Source organism: Tamandua tetradactyla, chromosome 20 (assembly GCF_023851605.1).
Source record: "Tamandua tetradactyla isolate mTamTet1 chromosome 20, mTamTet1.pri, whole genome shotgun sequence".
Lineage (NCBI taxonomy): Eukaryota > Metazoa > Chordata > Mammalia > Pilosa > Myrmecophagidae > Tamandua > Tamandua tetradactyla.
This window is the reverse complement of record NC_135346.1, coordinates 17,208,119-17,224,615: the sequence shown is the minus strand read 5'-3', so window position 1 is coordinate 17,224,615 and position 16,497 is coordinate 17,208,119. Positions and strand designations below refer to the sequence as shown.

At 40.8% G+C, this 16,497-nt stretch overlaps 1 protein-coding gene across 8 annotated transcripts in view; it reads left to right on the top strand.

Moving 5' to 3' along the window:
* The window catches only part of KLHL3 (kelch like family member 3), a 382,736-nt gene that overhangs the window by 182,746 nt on the left and 183,493 nt on the right, over nt 1-16,497 (top strand). The window contains exon 1 of one of the 8 annotated variants that reach the window (XM_077138536.1): nt 10,636-11,112. The exons of 6 other annotated variants lie outside the window; for them this stretch is intronic. In XM_077138536.1, coding sequence (XP_076994651.1) covers nt 11,057-11,112 — 56 coding nt within the window. In that variant the 5' untranslated portion in view covers nt 10,636-11,056. Of the gene's footprint in view, nt 1-10,635; nt 11,113-14,479; nt 14,553-16,497 lie in introns of those variants that run through there. One more of the 8 variants, XM_077138545.1, reaches the window with a different exon arrangement.

Below are 16,497 nucleotides of genomic sequence, written 5' to 3'. Positions count from 1 at the left end.
ATCTTTGTGCAAAATACTTCTAGGATTTAGGGATATATAGCAGTGAGACAAACGTGTTCCTGTTTTCAAAGAACTTGCATTCTAGTAGGAATTTAATTTCTTTTGAAATGATGCATTTTTTTTTCTCTTCAGCATTATGGCACTCAGATTGTTCAAACCATCCAAAGAAATTGCAGTTAACTCCATTGTCATTGAAGGAACATTCTCTGATTAAAATTATCTTCCTTCATTGGTTACTTATTATTTTGAACACTATATGCAAGGGGCATTTTGTCTTTGATGTTTATGCTACAAATGCAGTTTCCATCACAGGGTGCATGATTTAATATTTCATAACACTTAAATTTTGGCAGCAAATGGACCAGGTTCCATTCCTTAAACCTGTTGGCAGGAATCTCAGTTTCCATATGTATAAAAAAGGAGACACTGATAATACCTGCCTCATAAGGTTGTCGAACAGATTCGATGAGTGAATGCATGTAAAGGGTTTACTACAGTCTCTGGTACAAAAACCTATTATTGTTACCCCTAATAAGGGGTGTGACTGACTAGCAAAAGGCACAGCTCTATTTATTCCAACTCCAATCGTGCAGTATTTGCACAGTTAATGAAGTGAATGAGTAATTGTTTTGAAAAGAGTAATGACATGCATATATACTCCATAGAGGACTCTTAGTAACTTATACTTGGTATTTAACCAAGATTTGCTCTGTACTTGGGTGAGGTTCGATGTGGGCGCCCCTTAAACCTCTGCCTTTTCAACTTCAGTAGAAGCTACTTGAATCATGGTAACTATCTGTGAAGTTTTAAGTATTCATTCTATAAGGAAGGTGCAGATAAAATACTTTGAGAGCTGAAGAGAGATGACTTCTGGGTAAGAAGAAGGATCAGAAACAGCACTATGGAGGATGTAGCATTTGAAAGATTAGGTAAATAGAGAAGGCTGGAGGGGGAAGTGGGCATTTCAAGTAGAGGGACAAATAGAGGCATAGAGTATATGCAGAGAAGTATGCTAAATACTGTGTGCTAAACACTGCTCTAAGTATGTTCATAAAAGTTCTCATTGGGCCCATTCAGTAACTCTGCTTCGTGGAGGAAGTAGCTGAAGCTCATCTCAGGTTAAATAACTTTCCTAGGTGATAAAATGACAGAGCTGGGTTGAATCAAAGTCTGACTGATTCCATTGCTCATACTCTCCATTAAACTTCATTGGCTTCCAAATAGCAAATGGCTAATTTAATTGGGAAGAGTAAATTAGAACCATATGCCCAAAGTCTTTGAGCACTAGGCTAGAATTTGGACTTTATCTTGTGGGCAGTTGATGTCACTCAAGGTTTTTGAGCAACAACAGTGATAGTAGAACTAATTTAGAAAAGTTAAGTCTAGTAGCACAAAGTAAAATAGATAGCAGTGGGAGAATGTTTCGGGTGGCAAGGCTGCTAGGACAACTGATGTAACCAGGTAAGAGAATTGAGCACATAAACAAAGGGGAAGCATTGGAACTAGACTGAAAGGGAATTTGCGAGAAGTTGTGAAGTCATCATAGATATGTGGGAAACAAGGAAGAGGAGGTAGTTGAATCAAAATTACTAATGTGTGAGTGGGAAGAGGAAGAGATTTAGAAGAAAGACTTGGACATAGTGATTTGAAGATGCCAGCACCACCTTGAAGCTTTGTGTTTACTTTAGTTTCCTAGGCTGCTTAAAGCAAACCATGGAATGGGTTGGCTTAAATGATGGGAATTTCTTAGCTTACAGTCTTGAGGCTGGGAAAACATTCCACTCAAGACATTATCAAGGTAATGCTTCACGAAGATCAGCTGCCAGCTACCCTTTATTCTTCTGCCACAAAATGGTGTCAGCTGATCTCTCCCTTCTCTTCTGGGTTATATTGATTCCAGCTTTCCTACTTCCATGGCTTTCTCTCTCTGTATTCATTCCATTTATAAAGGATGGACTTCAGTAGGAGAATTAAAACCCAGCCTGAATGAGGTATGTCACACTTTAAAGTAGCCTCTTCAAAAGATCCTATTTACACTGAGTCTACATCCACAGAAATGAATTAGATTGAAGAATATGTTTTAATGAGATACATACAGCTTCAAACCACTACAGTGTCTTTTGCAGATAGCTTTACAAAATGGTCACTGTGTTAGATATTCTCTTTTTGCTCTTCCTGATCCAATTTCCACCTACTCTCCCTTGCTCTGTGTTCCTGGGAGGCTGATTCTTGAAGAATTGTATACTCTCTTCTCTAGCTTCATGTTGAGTTTGGGCAGTGGGAGAAAATATCAGTTGACCTGAAGGTTGAGAGAAGTGGGTGGTCAAAGTATTTATTATCCCCACCCCAAAATATATATACTCATCAGCAGGCTATCAGTGGCCACAGCTCCATTCCAAAGACTCTCTCTTACAGCTTTAGGTAACCACTCTAGGCTTCTGGTAACCACTCCCTCCTCTTGCTACTTCAGACTTACTGTTACCCCCAAGATGGTTCACCAAACCTTGTTGATTTCCTTTAATTGTTCTCACACCCTTGTAAATAGTTCCTTGTATTAAAACTCTTCAGTTTTGCTATTTCTGAATGCCATCTGTTGTCATCTCTTCAGTGAAATTCGTTTAATCCCTTCCACATCTTCTAATGACTTTGATCTCTCAGTCACTTGGAAAAGACCTACTGTTTGCACTAGATTACACTTCTCACCTGTAATGAGTTTTTCCTCATTATTTGATATTCAGTACCTGCCTACCTACCTGTTTCCTACTATGTTAGGTTAAAATTTATTAGTTTTCTTCTTGATGATTCAGCTGGAGATAAGCAGTGGACAAGAGAGTAAAAAGTCCCTTAAATGGACTTAATTTTAGTGAGGAGAGGCAGGCAATAAAGCATAAATTATATGTTAGAAGATGAGTGATATGAAAAAAAGTTAGGTTGCTTGTGAATATCGTGCCATTTAAAATAGAGTGGTATGGGTAGGTGTTTCTGAGAAAGTGACATTTGTGCAAAGATCTGGTGGAAATGTGCGAGTGAACATTGTAGCTATTTGGGGGGAGAACATTCCAGGTAGAGGAATAGGAACGTCAAAAGCCCTGAGGTAGGATTGTGCCTGGCATCCTTGAGGAATAGCAAGGAGGCCATAGTGGAAGCAAAGAGGGAAGAGGAAGAAAGGAGAACGTGATGAGGTCAGAGATGGGCCAGATAATGAAGGGCTTTGTAGGCCCATTAGAAGGATTTGACCTTTTATGAAGTGAAATGGTGAGCCATTTCAGGGTTTTGAACAGAGGATTGACATTATGTGACTTGACTTTTAAAAGATTTCCTCTGGCTTTCCCTTGCTTAAAAGGCCTAGTCCTGTGGCACACCTGCTTTCAATGAGATTTGATGAGTCAGGCAATCAGAACTACTTAGATTAAGGTGTGAAAGACCTAAGCTCTCTTTAATTCTACCACAGGTATATGCCTTTTTTGAGAAATGATGCTTTTTGGCCAAAATTAATCTTTAATTGGTGATGTGCACTGAAGAGTTACATATTAAGCCTGAGGTTGCAAGTTTTAGAAGGGCCAACTTGCAAGGTTGGCCCTTGCTGGCATTTGGGAACTTAGATTTTGGGAGTGTTTGCACAGTCCCTAATTGATAAGGGTGGTTTACTGTGCTTAGACTGTGCACGCAAAAGCTTATCCTAGACACTTGTTTTCCTTCTGGAAGGAATTTTGGTTCATGCTAGTCAGAGGATGCCTATGTGACCAGCTCCCAATCAAAACTTTGGGTACTGAGTCCTTTATGGTCTTCCTTGGTCTTAAACATCATACACATGTTGCTCCATTTTTGCTGCTGGGAGAATAGTGTGCTGTGGGAGGGAGAGAGCAAAAGGAAGCCTGCACATGGATTCCTCCATACTCTGCATGTGTCTTTTTCCCCATATGGTCCATTTGGCTGTGTATACCTACTATGTTGCTATAATAAATCTTAGGTGTGAGTATAGCACTTGGTCTGCTGCACTCTGTGAGTACTTCTAGCAAATCTCAAAACATGGGGCTGGTATTGGGTGCCCTGATACAGGTACAGGCAGGGCTCTTCATTATTGCAGCTTCCAGCAGTTTTAAGCTGGGGAGGCTCACTGTAATTGTGTAAATCCCTTGTAAGTGAGTGAATTATGAAAAGGACTGCCTTGTATAGGTCAATGATCTAAGTAAAGGCAGCTGCTGACGTAGGTGCCATAAATAATTGCATAGAGGAAAGAAGTGTAACTAATAGAAGCAACAGCACCCCACAACAGGTGCTGTTGTGTGGACAGTATGTTCTTAGGAGCACATTATTATTATTTTAATTCTTTGCAATTAAATAAGTTGCAAGCTGATTTGATTGAGCAATACCATATTACTCCCTTGTGAAGAAAGTTACTCTGTCCTAATCACATAATAAGAAAATTTGGGTACAGGAAAGGTGAATCTTGGCTCACAGAAGGGAGATTGTGGCAAAAATGCCCATTTGACATACATCTCTTCTGAATTCCTACTTTATTCCTGACCTCACAGTCACTGCCAGTGCTCCTCAAATATCTGAAACTATGAATTTGAAAGCTTATTGTTTTCAGTGTTGGAGTTTGTTTGCTTTCCTACAATATGTTTTAGCCACACTTTTGTAACTGAAATTGCAGAAGTAACTTCTTCATTAGGCTAGGAAAAGTGGGGGAGTGGGGAGGATGCAGTAAGGCTTTATTTAGTAAGAACCATGAAAGTATTCATTCACACTTTTGGCTCTAGGACTCTATTATTTGGAACCTAAGAAAATAATTCAGTGAAAGCAAAATGTCTTTGTACAAAAATGATCATTATAGTATTATCTATAGTAAGAAATTGGGAACTGTCTAAATGTCAAGCATAAAGGAAGTGTTTACTAAATTGTGCTCTATTAAAAGGTGAAATATTTTGCTGCTAATAAAATGAATATTATAGAAATGTGGGAAAAGGTAGGGTGTATGAAAAAAGTAGAGTTCAAGAAACAATGGGTATTATTTACTCAATGTAATGTGTAATTATATTAAAGTAGTGGGATGGAGAAATTCAACTTTTAAAATTAAAAAGTGAAATCACAGAAAATGGAAATTACCTAGTTACAGCAAATATTTACAAGTGTGAACACCACTTAAATAACCCCACAGAATTATTTGTTACATTCTCAATTTTGTGTATATTCCCATGTCCTCCCTTCTTCCGTCACTGAGTTTCCATAGTACCTTTTCTATACTTCTCTTATTTTTTTACCATTGTTTATATGAATATGTCTAAATCCCCAACCAGCTTGTAAGCTCCTTCATATATATTCATATAAGATTTATGTTGTAGTTCTCTAGAACAACCCATTGCATAAACAGAGCAGGTATGTTGTGTGACTTATTTGACTGAATTATAAGTATGTACTTGCATGAAGGTAGAGAGATTGATCAGAATGTTTGAGCATCCTTGGCATGTGGGTTTTGCATTATTTAAATGTGCTGTCCTCAACTGTGTGTGCCTGCTAGTTGTGCAAACCTGAACTTACCCACATACACACTTCTGTTGTGTTCTTGACTTTGGGGCAATGGTCACCTATATTTTTTTCCTTTTCATGTTAAACAGCTAGTTTCTTTTAGCAGATAGAGGACTAATGCAGTCGATTTAAAGTTGCGTGTTCCTATGAAAAAGTTGTAACTAAGAATTAATACTTTTTCTTGAATCCGACGTTCTCTGAAGGAAGCAGAATTGTTTTCCTTCAAAAGCCACTGACACAATAATTAGGTTTTACTGTTGTTAAGAGCCGCTCATGTTTACCAGCAGAGGGCACCAGTTGCAGGCTGCAGATTAGAGAGAGGATGTTTTAGGAAGAACTTGGTAGATGAATGTTTGTGATGTATGTATGTATGAAGGACCCTGTATGAAGGACCCTGCGGGCTGCTATAGTTGATCTGAATTCTCTTTGACTCTCTTGGGATCCAGTGGTGTTCCTCTAGATTTCTCCAAGAAAATCTTTGGTTAGGCTTGATTAGTAAGCTAGGGAACCAGAGGAATCCAGGTGGAAAGATTTTCTGATAGTAGGCATTTGGAAACCTCTAATGCTAGCCTGTGTGAAATATCCTTAAGGGTTCAAATGTTGTTCTCATCTAGAGGTGAGGTGAAAAGGGCATTAAGCCAGGCATCTAAGGGTCTGACTTTATACCTGTAATTCCTGCTCTTCTGGCCCTGATTTACTGAGTGTTTTGATTTTAGCTACCAGGATGCAATATACCAGAAATGGTTTGGCTTTTACAATGGGGATTTATTAGCTTACAAATTTAGTTCTAAACCCATGAAAATGTACAAATTAAGGCATCAGTAGGACAATACCTTCTCTGAAGAAAAGTCACTGGCATCAGGGACACCTCTGTCACAAGGGTAGGCACATGGCTGGCATCTGCTGGTCCTTCTTTCCCAGGTTTCATTGCTATCAGCTCCTTGCTTCAGTGGCTTCCTTCCCAGGTTTCATTGCTATCAGCTCCTTGCTTCATTGGCTTCCTTTCTCAGCTCATCTGGGGGCTTTTTCTCCCTAAGTTCTCTCAGCTTTTTCTGTCCTTTGTCCTCTCATAAAGGACTCCAGTAAAAGGATTAAGACTTCCCTTGAATGGACTGGGTCACATCTCAATTGAAATAACCTAGCCAAAAGGTCCCATCCATAATGGGTCTGTACTCACAGGAATGGATTGAAAGAACATGGCCTTTTCTGGGACTTCAAACTGCAATATTGAGATATAATTTATATAAAATAAAATTTGCCAGTTTAAGTATATAGTTTGACTAGATGTAGTTGTTATATACAGTTGCACAACTATAACCACTATCAAAATATAGAACATTTCCATAACCCTAAAAAGTCTCCTTGTGTGTTTTGATCTGGCCCCTGTATTTTAACCAGCTGAGAGATTGTTCGGATACGCAAGTGAAGACCTGGAGAAGGAGAGTAAAAGCTGTGAAAAGAGGAAAACAGGCACTGAAAAGGAAGAATGATTGGCCTACTGTCTTCAGATAAATTATATTCTACTAGCCTTGCTGTGTCCTGATGGAGTGTGGAGAAAACTGTTTAGACCAACATGGCTTCTTCCTAAGTGACCTAGAGACAAAGGAATCTAAACAAAGTTGATGTAGGTGAACTGTTAAATTACTTTAGGAATGGAGAACTGAGGTCCTGATGGTGGGCTGTGTAGACACCTTAGGTATCGAAAGGAGGGCTTGGAAGATATATGTTATTGCTGGGCAATCTGAGGAGGGAACCTTTGTCTCTAGGCTATAAGAAGCTTTCGTACCTTTTTGTTCTTTTGAATGTCCTTTATTTAACAACCAAAAGCAACTCTCCTTAATCTGAAATCCAGTCAGGAAAATTAGCCTGGACCGAACAGGTTCAGGTTATAGCTCAAAGATAGAGCTGGCCAATAAGATAGAAGGTCTAAACCATAGCTTTGAATCCGATGAAGATTGGGTGGAAACTTTGAGTCTGGAGGGTCTGATTCTTGCCTCAGCTCTGATAGATGCTGGTTTTGCTAGATGACCTTTCTTTTCTGGATGACCTTCTCTTAGTGTTACCTGTTCTGCCTACCTACCATGGAGAGAGTAAGTGGTGAATAAGGTGTGCAAATGGTAGTACAGTTTCTGTCCTTTTTCTTTCTCTCTAGTTTGTTGGATGTGGCATATGGTGAGGTTGTGAATGAGGGTGTGTACAAATGGGGACTCGTCTCATTCTTTTTTTTATGCATCATTCCTGGTGGATGCCTGCATTCTGCCATGGATTCTGGAATTTGGTTTCCTTATTTGTGATGCTCAGCTTCTTTTGCTCCCTGTGATTCATCACAAGAAGAAATATGTGGAGCAGAACTTGGAGGTTGATTAGACGAGGAAGGGACAGAGAGGGAGTGTGCTGGTTTGAAAGAAGTATGCCCCCTAATAAAAGCCATGTTTTAATATAAATCCCATTTCTTAAAGGTAGAATAATCCCTATTCAATACTGTATATTTGAAACTGTAATGAGATCATCTCCCTGGTTGATGTGATTTAGTTAAGAATGGTTGTTAAACTGGATTAGGGGATGACATGTCTCCACCCATTTGAGTGGGTCTTGATTAGTTTCTGAAGTCCTATAAAAGAGGAAACATTTTGGAGAATGAGAGATTCAGAGAGATTCAGAGAGAGCAACACTACAAAGCAGAGAGGCCACCAGCCAGCGACCTTTGGAGATGAAGAAGGGAGAGGCCTCCCGGGGAGCTTCATGAAATAGGAAGTCAGGAGAGAAAGCTAGCAGATAACGCCATGTTCGCCATGTGCCCTTCCAGCTGAGAGAGAAGCCCTGACTGTGTTCGCCATGTGCCTTCTCACTTGAGAGAGAAACCCTGAACTTCATCGGCCTTCTTGAACCAAGGTATCTTTCCCTAGATGTCTTTGATTGGACATTTCTTTAGACTTGTTTTAATTGGGGCATTTTCTCGACCTTAGAACTGTAAACTAGCAACTCATTAAATTCCCCTTTTTAAAAGCCATTCCGTTTCTGGTATATTGCATTCCAGCAGCTAGTAAACTGGAACAGGGAGAAAGATATGAGAGGAATATTGTTGTGACAGGAAGAAGTGGTGATACAGGGCTGTAGGGTTAACTAAAAGTATCCAGGATTCTCCTTACTCGAGAAAGAGTAACTTGGTGTAAATAGCCTCATTCAAGGCCATTTCAGGGAGATAAACTTTGATAATAACTTCTCAGCCAGTTGAACTTCTGCAGGTTGTATGAAATTAAGTTGTTCTTAATTCCTTGACCTCAATGCCCCCTGTTTTAATTTTCCGGCTGCTAAAACAAATACCATACCATGGATTGTCTTAAACTAAGAATTTATGGGCTCAGGGTTTTGAGGCTAAGAGAAGTCTCAAATCAAGGAATTAGCAAGGAGGTGCTTTCTCCTTGAAGACTGTGGTATCCTGGGGCTGGCTTAGCTGGTAATCCTTGATCCTTGGTTTTTCTATCTCATGATAATGTACATGGCGATATCTATTCCTTTCTCTTCTGGGTTCCTTTGACTTAGGCTTCTAGCTGCTCCCTGTGGGCTCTTTCTCTGTGTTCAATTTCCTTAGCATATAAGGACTTCATCCATATTGGATTAAGACCCACCCTCATTCAGTTTGTGCCAAAAGTGTTCTACTTTACTCTTGCTCTTTTTCTTCATCCCTCTTTTTCTCTAACTAATAACATCTTCAAAGGTCCTATTTACAAATGAGTTCACCCCTACAGGATCAGGGATTGGGATATGAACATGCCTTTTGTGGGGAACATGATTCCATCCCCAATAGTTCCCCCCTTCTTCCATGGCTTCAGAGAATTGTAACATTGAAGAAATTTAACAGTTCAAAATTATAACAACAATAATAGATTTGCTAAGCATCTCTTGTATTTTCCCATACATTATGTTATTCCCTTCGAAGCCCTACAAACATTAGAGTTCAGTAAAAATTTATTCTTTATTCTTATAGATTAGTCTAATGAGAAGTGTGGAACTTTTAAATCATTTTTAGCATCATAAGATTTTAGAGCTGAAAGGAACTCTCGAGATTGTCTGGTGTGCGGAAAAAGACTTGTTGAAAATCACACAGCTAGCTGGTGGTAGTGTGGAACCTGAAAAATGGGAATGTAACCCTCAGAACAGAGAGGCTCATGTCTGATTTTTTTTTTGAGGCATTAAGGAAGCTTTTAAACTAATTTTGGTTGCTGATTTAGTCAGTCACCAGTGGTTTATTGCTCCAGTTACCTCTCAGCTTCTTGGCTGTATCTGGGAGCCACAGATGGGCTCCTTGCCTTCACAAGAGTGTTTTTTAGTTTGGGAGACAGGGTATGTGAAAACATAGTGAATTACCCAAGATAATATATGAGGTATGAGCTGAGCAAAAAGAATAGCACGTGCTGTGGCTATTCAAAGGGTATTGGTTGTTGTTGGTGTGATGGGGGAAGGTTTTATGAGGAGATGGGATTTCAGCTGACCTCCCAGAAAAACTGGGGACCAGGATTGTAGAAGGCATTCCAGGCAGGGGAATTTACATTAACTTGAGTAGAGCTTAGCAGATGGAGAGTACAGGGTGTGTGAGAGATTTTTGGCTAGAGATGGGCTTTAGTAGGAGACTTATTAGTTGGAGCAACAGCTTAAGTCAACTTTCAATATGATAGACTACAGGAAAGCTATTTTAGGGTTTTTCATTTTTCTATGAAGTTTGTGATCTTTCAATTTGGCCTAGAGAAATCAATGCATACAGAATGCATTGTGATAGTTTTACTGCAATAGTCTATGGCTTCTTGCAGTAAAACAGGGTATGTTTCAGTTTCACCTATTTCTACCAGCACATTTTCTGTGTCCTCATTTCTTTCTGGCTCTTTTCCCTAGCATCTCTCCATTTATCAGACTGTCAGAGCTACTGTAGATTTTTGGAGGAATTGTGATATAAGCTGTGACCCACAGTGAATTTGCCCAGGTGGATAAACTCCACTGCAAGCCACAGAGGGGCCTCCTCATTCCAGCAATCTGGCCAGGCTGACAGACTCATTGCCTATGGGGGCAGGGAAGAGGGTGGGAACCAGTATTTCTCAAGCTAGTGAGGAACTGCCTGAGCCTTTGCATCCTAGACAGAGGAGGTGGGAGCTGCGGGGCCAGCCAGGCGGCTGGATTGGTGATGCCTGGACAGATGTGGAAGCAGCTGGAAAGGTGGCACTGCACTTGGTTAGCTGGAGCTGCCGCTGTTCCTAGGAGACTGAGGAGCAGCAAGCCTGCGGGGGAGGGGGGAGCAAGTGGGTTGCTGCTTTTAGCAGCTGAAAGGACTGCAGGGAGCTCTGGGTAAGACATTTTCTGCTGCTGCTGATTCTGCGGTAGAAGCTGCCGTGCGCGAGTAAGTCTGAGGAAGGAGGATCAAGAGGGAGGAGGCTACAATTGCAGCCATGCTGAATCACTGTTGATAATCAGATCCCCCGCTAGTCGGCTGGGAGAACTCAGAGGACTGGGGAACAGGACTAGGATCCCCGGGTACATGCAGAGTTCAGCAGCCACCTCTCCGGCTGGGCCTCGCACAATGGAGGGTGAAAGGTATGTGTATATAAGTGATGTGTGTGTGTGTGTGTGTGTGTGTAAACGTGTGCTTGCGGTGTAGCCACCAGCTTTTGTGTTTGCATTGGCTAGGCAGGGTTGAAAGACCTGGCCACTGATGGATCCCAAAGGGCGGCAGAATTGGAGCAGGGAAGCCCTTTTCCAAATCCACCCCTTCCAAGGCTGGAATCTCCAGAGAATTGGCTTCCACAAAGTCAGGTTTGGGTTTGTTGGGCTGCAGCAGGGCACCCTGAGAGAAGGGACTTCTTGGCTGGTATTGGGGAATAGTTTCAGCACAGGCTGAATGAGGATTACCTTTCTCAGGCTTGTTTTAAGGAGGGGTTTCCCTTTCCTGGCTTCTTTTCCGGGGTGTTTTTTCTTTGGTAGGGGATGTTTTTTGATGTCATAGCAGGCTGGCCTACCATATAGTGCTTGCATTTTCACAGTGAAGTGCTGAAATCTTCAGCACCCATGCTTTACTGGTGTCTTTCCTAGAAGTGTGTGTATAAGTGTGTGTTGCAAATGCCTGTATATACAAACATGCATATTCAGATAAGAATGAGAGAAATCCGTTCAGATGACACTTAACTCTGAATTGAGTTTCATTTGTATTGAAAAGTTCATGAATAACACTGGAAGAAGGTATGTTTTGGAGGAACTCTTGCTCCTTCCATCAGGGACTTCTTAAATCAACTGGAGGGATTTTAAGTACTTGTATTGAGCTTGATCTGACTAGTGAGGGTTTATTTCCTGGTAGGGAAATGCTCATAAATTTTCAAACTATTATTTGAGGATCTGACTTTTTCATCATGAAGGTGCTCAATGCAGTGCAGGGATGGACTGGTTCCTCTGTCAACAGGCTAAAACATCTCCTGAGTGCCAGCCTCCTCATTCTATGGTCTGCAGCTGGTAGAAAACAAAGCTTGCCAAATTTTCCTTGGAGACAGAAGGAGAGAAGCCTGCAGGGAGGGGTCGCCCACAGTAGTGCATCAGAGTTGCCATACTGATAATAGACAGTAACCAGGTGGTTAAATGATAAAGGGTTCAACTAAGTCAAACACTGTCTGGAGAGTGCCTCAATGAGCATTTTTCTGCACGGATTGCCCCTGACTCCTCCCTCTCATGGGACAGAGTGATGTCATGAAGCATCTCTAAACTCTATTAGAACTGGCATGGTCATTGGATGTCATCTTGTCCTCTTGTGTGAAGAGACCCTGTGTTTCTTGATGTGACTCCCACAGGAAGAGTCTGGGACTTCTCACTCTGTGTGCTGCTGGTGTAGCTTCTCCCTGGGCACTCTTTGCAATGAGATCTTACTGTTGAACTTCATGTGGCCTGCTAGGCAACAGAACATCTGAAGGCTTGCTTCTGGGCATGGGGCAGAGGTGGGCAGTGTCCTTCCCTTCTCCTATTGGCCTAGTAGCTAGCAGAAGGACAGAGGTGATGTGCTAGAGGTTGAGAGGTTCCTATTTGCTTAACCTGTGACATATTGGGGCTTTCAGTTCCTTGGGGACTGCCAACAGCCTACCAAAGGTAATATTAATACTGCTTCACAAACATTTCTGGGGCACCTACTGTGTGCTCAGTTCTGTGTTCAGAAATGTAATGAATTCCTTATCCTAAGGAGCCCTCTTATTCTTCAACATATTGATGCCTCTTAGCTAGGGTGGCTGATGTCTCTGGTTTTAGAACATCTGATTGCACGTTTCTTGGCTTCTCCCATACTGTCTGCCTTTTGGTCAGTCCCCAGACACCAGGGACATCTGTTGGAGGCAGAGAGAGAATAATAAATTTAAACTTAGCAGCTTCTAGCTTTCTACAGGTCACCCAGCTCACTACCTTTTGTTCCCACTCCAAGTCCAGCTTACTATGCCAGGCGTTCAGGTCTTCTGAAATCTGGCTTCAGTCTCTATTCCCACTTCCATTCTACCCCTTCTAACTTCTTTTAGGTGCTTTTCTTATCACTGCCCTAGTATATTTGTACATCCAGCCTCAGAGCTTTAGCTCCCAGAGTTTCTCTTGCCTAGAATGCCTTTCCCTTCCTCTTATCCAAAAGTTATCCATCTGTTGAGGCTGTTTTGAAATACTAGTTCGTCTTGGAAATCTCAGGTTTTTAAATTCCTGATGATGTTCTACTGAATTTCAGTACCTCTAGTTTGTATCTCATAGTTGGGCACTGAATAAGAGGCCCACCAGATCTTTCTGTGCTTTTGTTCCACATATCTTACAAGATCCCCTAACTTGAGATAGCTCCTCTAGAGCAAGGATGGTGCTTTGTATCTCTGAATACTGCTCATTGACTACTATGGAGCTGTACACATAGTAGGTGCTGGATGATAATTAGCTGATTAACAGATAACTGCTATGAGCAGCTCTGATAATTAAAAAGAAAGTTTGTGAGAGAGGCAATTGAAACCTTTGGCAAACAGGTTCATCCTTGTAAATCTGCCTTATTATCTCAGCACGGGTAATTGACCCCATGGAATGCTTTCAGGTAGGGCAGAGCAGAGGAAAGTAGTCTTGTTTTACAAGTTTCCTGGGAAACCCAGGGCCAGAGAAGCTGAGTGACTGCCCTGGGATCACATGTCCAACCTTCATAGACTGGTGGGGTCCTGCATCTGGGGTTCATTCCACATTTAACCCACTAAAGCTTAATTGGGGCTGTTTTTAATCATTAAAACTTTTCAATCAAGAATTGCTAATGAACAATTTTCTGTCTTTGCCATGAGGGTATGAAAATAACTTCTACTTTTAAAGGCTATTAGGTAAAAGCATGCACTTTGGAATAACACGGACCTAGAAGTGAGTCTACTCCGTCAGCTTTGTATGACCTTGAATGTATTACAGTTTCTCAGAACTAATTTTTCTTTTCTGTGTAAGAAGAGTAACAACAGTACCTAAATCTCATTGAGTTGTTGCGACAATTAAATAAGACTATTTTTAAAGCACTTGGTAAAGATTTTCTGACAAGTAAGTACTCATTAATGATAGCTGCTGTATGGTTGGGGCTAGTCTATTGCCTGTTGAATCCCATGACCTGCTGCTGAGATACTAACCGAGGCATATTTTAGGGCCTACTTGTATTTATCACCTGAAGCACTTAACTCAACATTTAGAAGGCATTGGCTTTCTAAATCATGTCTTCTCAGAAATATATCCTCACTCTCATGAGAAAATTAGGGAGAGTGTCCTAGGCGATCATCCTGCTTGTTACCTAAATTATCTCCTCACACTAAGATACCATATAGAGCCTGGCATTTCCTTTTCCAGGTTTCAAAAAGTTCTACCTTACTCCCTTTTTTTTTATAGACATCATGAGGAATCTAGCCACCTTAGTGGTTTGGAACCACGAGCTGGATATCAACCTTTGTTCAAGTCAAAATCTTAAGAAAAACCTGTGGATTTGCACTCACTCTTCCTTTATCCTTCCACCTTCCCAGGTCAGTTGGATCTTCTGATGCTATATCTTCCTCAGCTCCCTCTGTGAGGATCATTGTGGCTTGTTAAGTTGGAAGATGACCCCAACTTCTGTTTTGCAAAGGAAAAGTTTCTGTGATTTTCCACCTACTGTAGTGATAAACTGTGTATGTGTGTGTATAGAGCAGATAGACATTGAAAATGGCAGTTGCCCTTGCTATAGGATTTTATTTCCATTCTGGAAATCAGCCTTACGGATGGATTAAAATAAATCGCCAGCTCCAGCCCCAGCCCCTGGCATATCTGCAAGAGTTGAAGAGAACTGTAATTTTTGGAAGAAGCAACATAAAAAAAGAGAAGTTTGCTGTCCATTTAAAAAACATTGTGGTTATTTTCTTCATCAAAAGCATGGGGATGCCCCTAGTTTGAGAGTGGTAGCATGCCCCTGGCACTATCCTATAGATTTCATGAGGAGTCCTTAGAGGTGAGCCTGTTCCTTAATGTCAGGAGCTTCTGAGCTAAAAGGAGTGTATCTTTTCATCCTTGATCCAATAATAGCGAGAGTATATTTTCTGAGAAGACATGATTTAGAAAGCCAATGCTCTCTAAATGTTGAGTTTTGCAATGCCAGGTAAAAGGCCGCAAGACCCAAGGAAGAGCATGTGTTGAACAATGTAGTCTTTCTCTCTTCCCACTGACAAGTCACTTAGTTCTTCCCTTCCAAGCCTAGAAGTCATGGGTAGAAACTAGTAGAAAGTTTTGGGCATTGCTGCTCCTGGAAGCAGATGTGCATTTCAACCATGATAATTGAAACCAAATTTTCCATTTTGGAAATACTTTTTGGCAAAGTAAGGGTTTTAACTGCAAAACAATGTCAGTGAAAGAAACCTCTAGATTTCTCCACACCCAGATTTGGGATTTTAGGACTTTGCTTAGTAAGTTTTATATTGTTAGGACAGATCCAGATAAAAAGTTTTTATTTAAGTTTTCAAAAGCAAGTGCTTTATTTGATGAAATTCGCCATCATAAAACTGACTTAATTTTTTTCAATTTCTAGATGAAATCTAGAACTAGGTTAACTGAAGAGAGAATTACTCAACTATGTAAAAATTAACATGCTCTGTTTTTAGATATTATCATATTAATAAGTTCAGTTGTTCTCAAGTTAGAATTTTTACAATTTGTAAGACTTCAGATTCTGAGAACAACTTTCCTGAACTTTTCCTTTTAACTTAGGGATGTCTGCTGTAGCCTTTATCAAAACCACACACATGGAAGAGCAGAGTTCTCCTATTCAAACCAAATATAAGCTTGACTTCCAAGGTACCACAAAATGGGGGGTGTGTTTCTTTTAGTCTTTCTCTCTCCTTGTCTAATTCTGTCTGAACTCAAGCAATTCTCTTATGTTTTACATTTTTACGCAGCTTGCTTAAGAGTTGTTTTCCCCTTGGATTTTGAAGAAAGCAGTCTGAATTGGGCTCTTAGGGATGTGATTAGTAAGATACCCATTTTTGAGCTTGTTTATGAAGGAGCATGTTATAAGAATGGCAGTAGCTGTTTTGATGAATCATGATTAGCTTGTGTGAAGGCCTGAGTGTGAAATTCCAAGTTCAGTACAATTAATATTGACTACAATACATGCACAGTTTCCCACGACTACCAGAGTGAAGTGGAGTTATATCACAGGTCCTAGAGGATTTAGTCGTCTTCAGTTGGCCTGGTTTGGCCACACAGTGAGGAATCTCAGAGAGCAGGAAATGAGGATCGAGCTCTCCTTGGCCTGATGGGCTGTGGGCATTATCTTAAGTAACTGTAAACTGTTATTAAGTTCACAGGCTTCTAGGATAAGATAGACCTATATTTGAGGGCTAGTTCTCCATTTATCCACCTATGGGGGTCTTTTGGACAAGTTTTATCTCAGTGCCTCTGGAGATAATAGTACCTACCTTGTAGGGTTGTTCTGAAGAT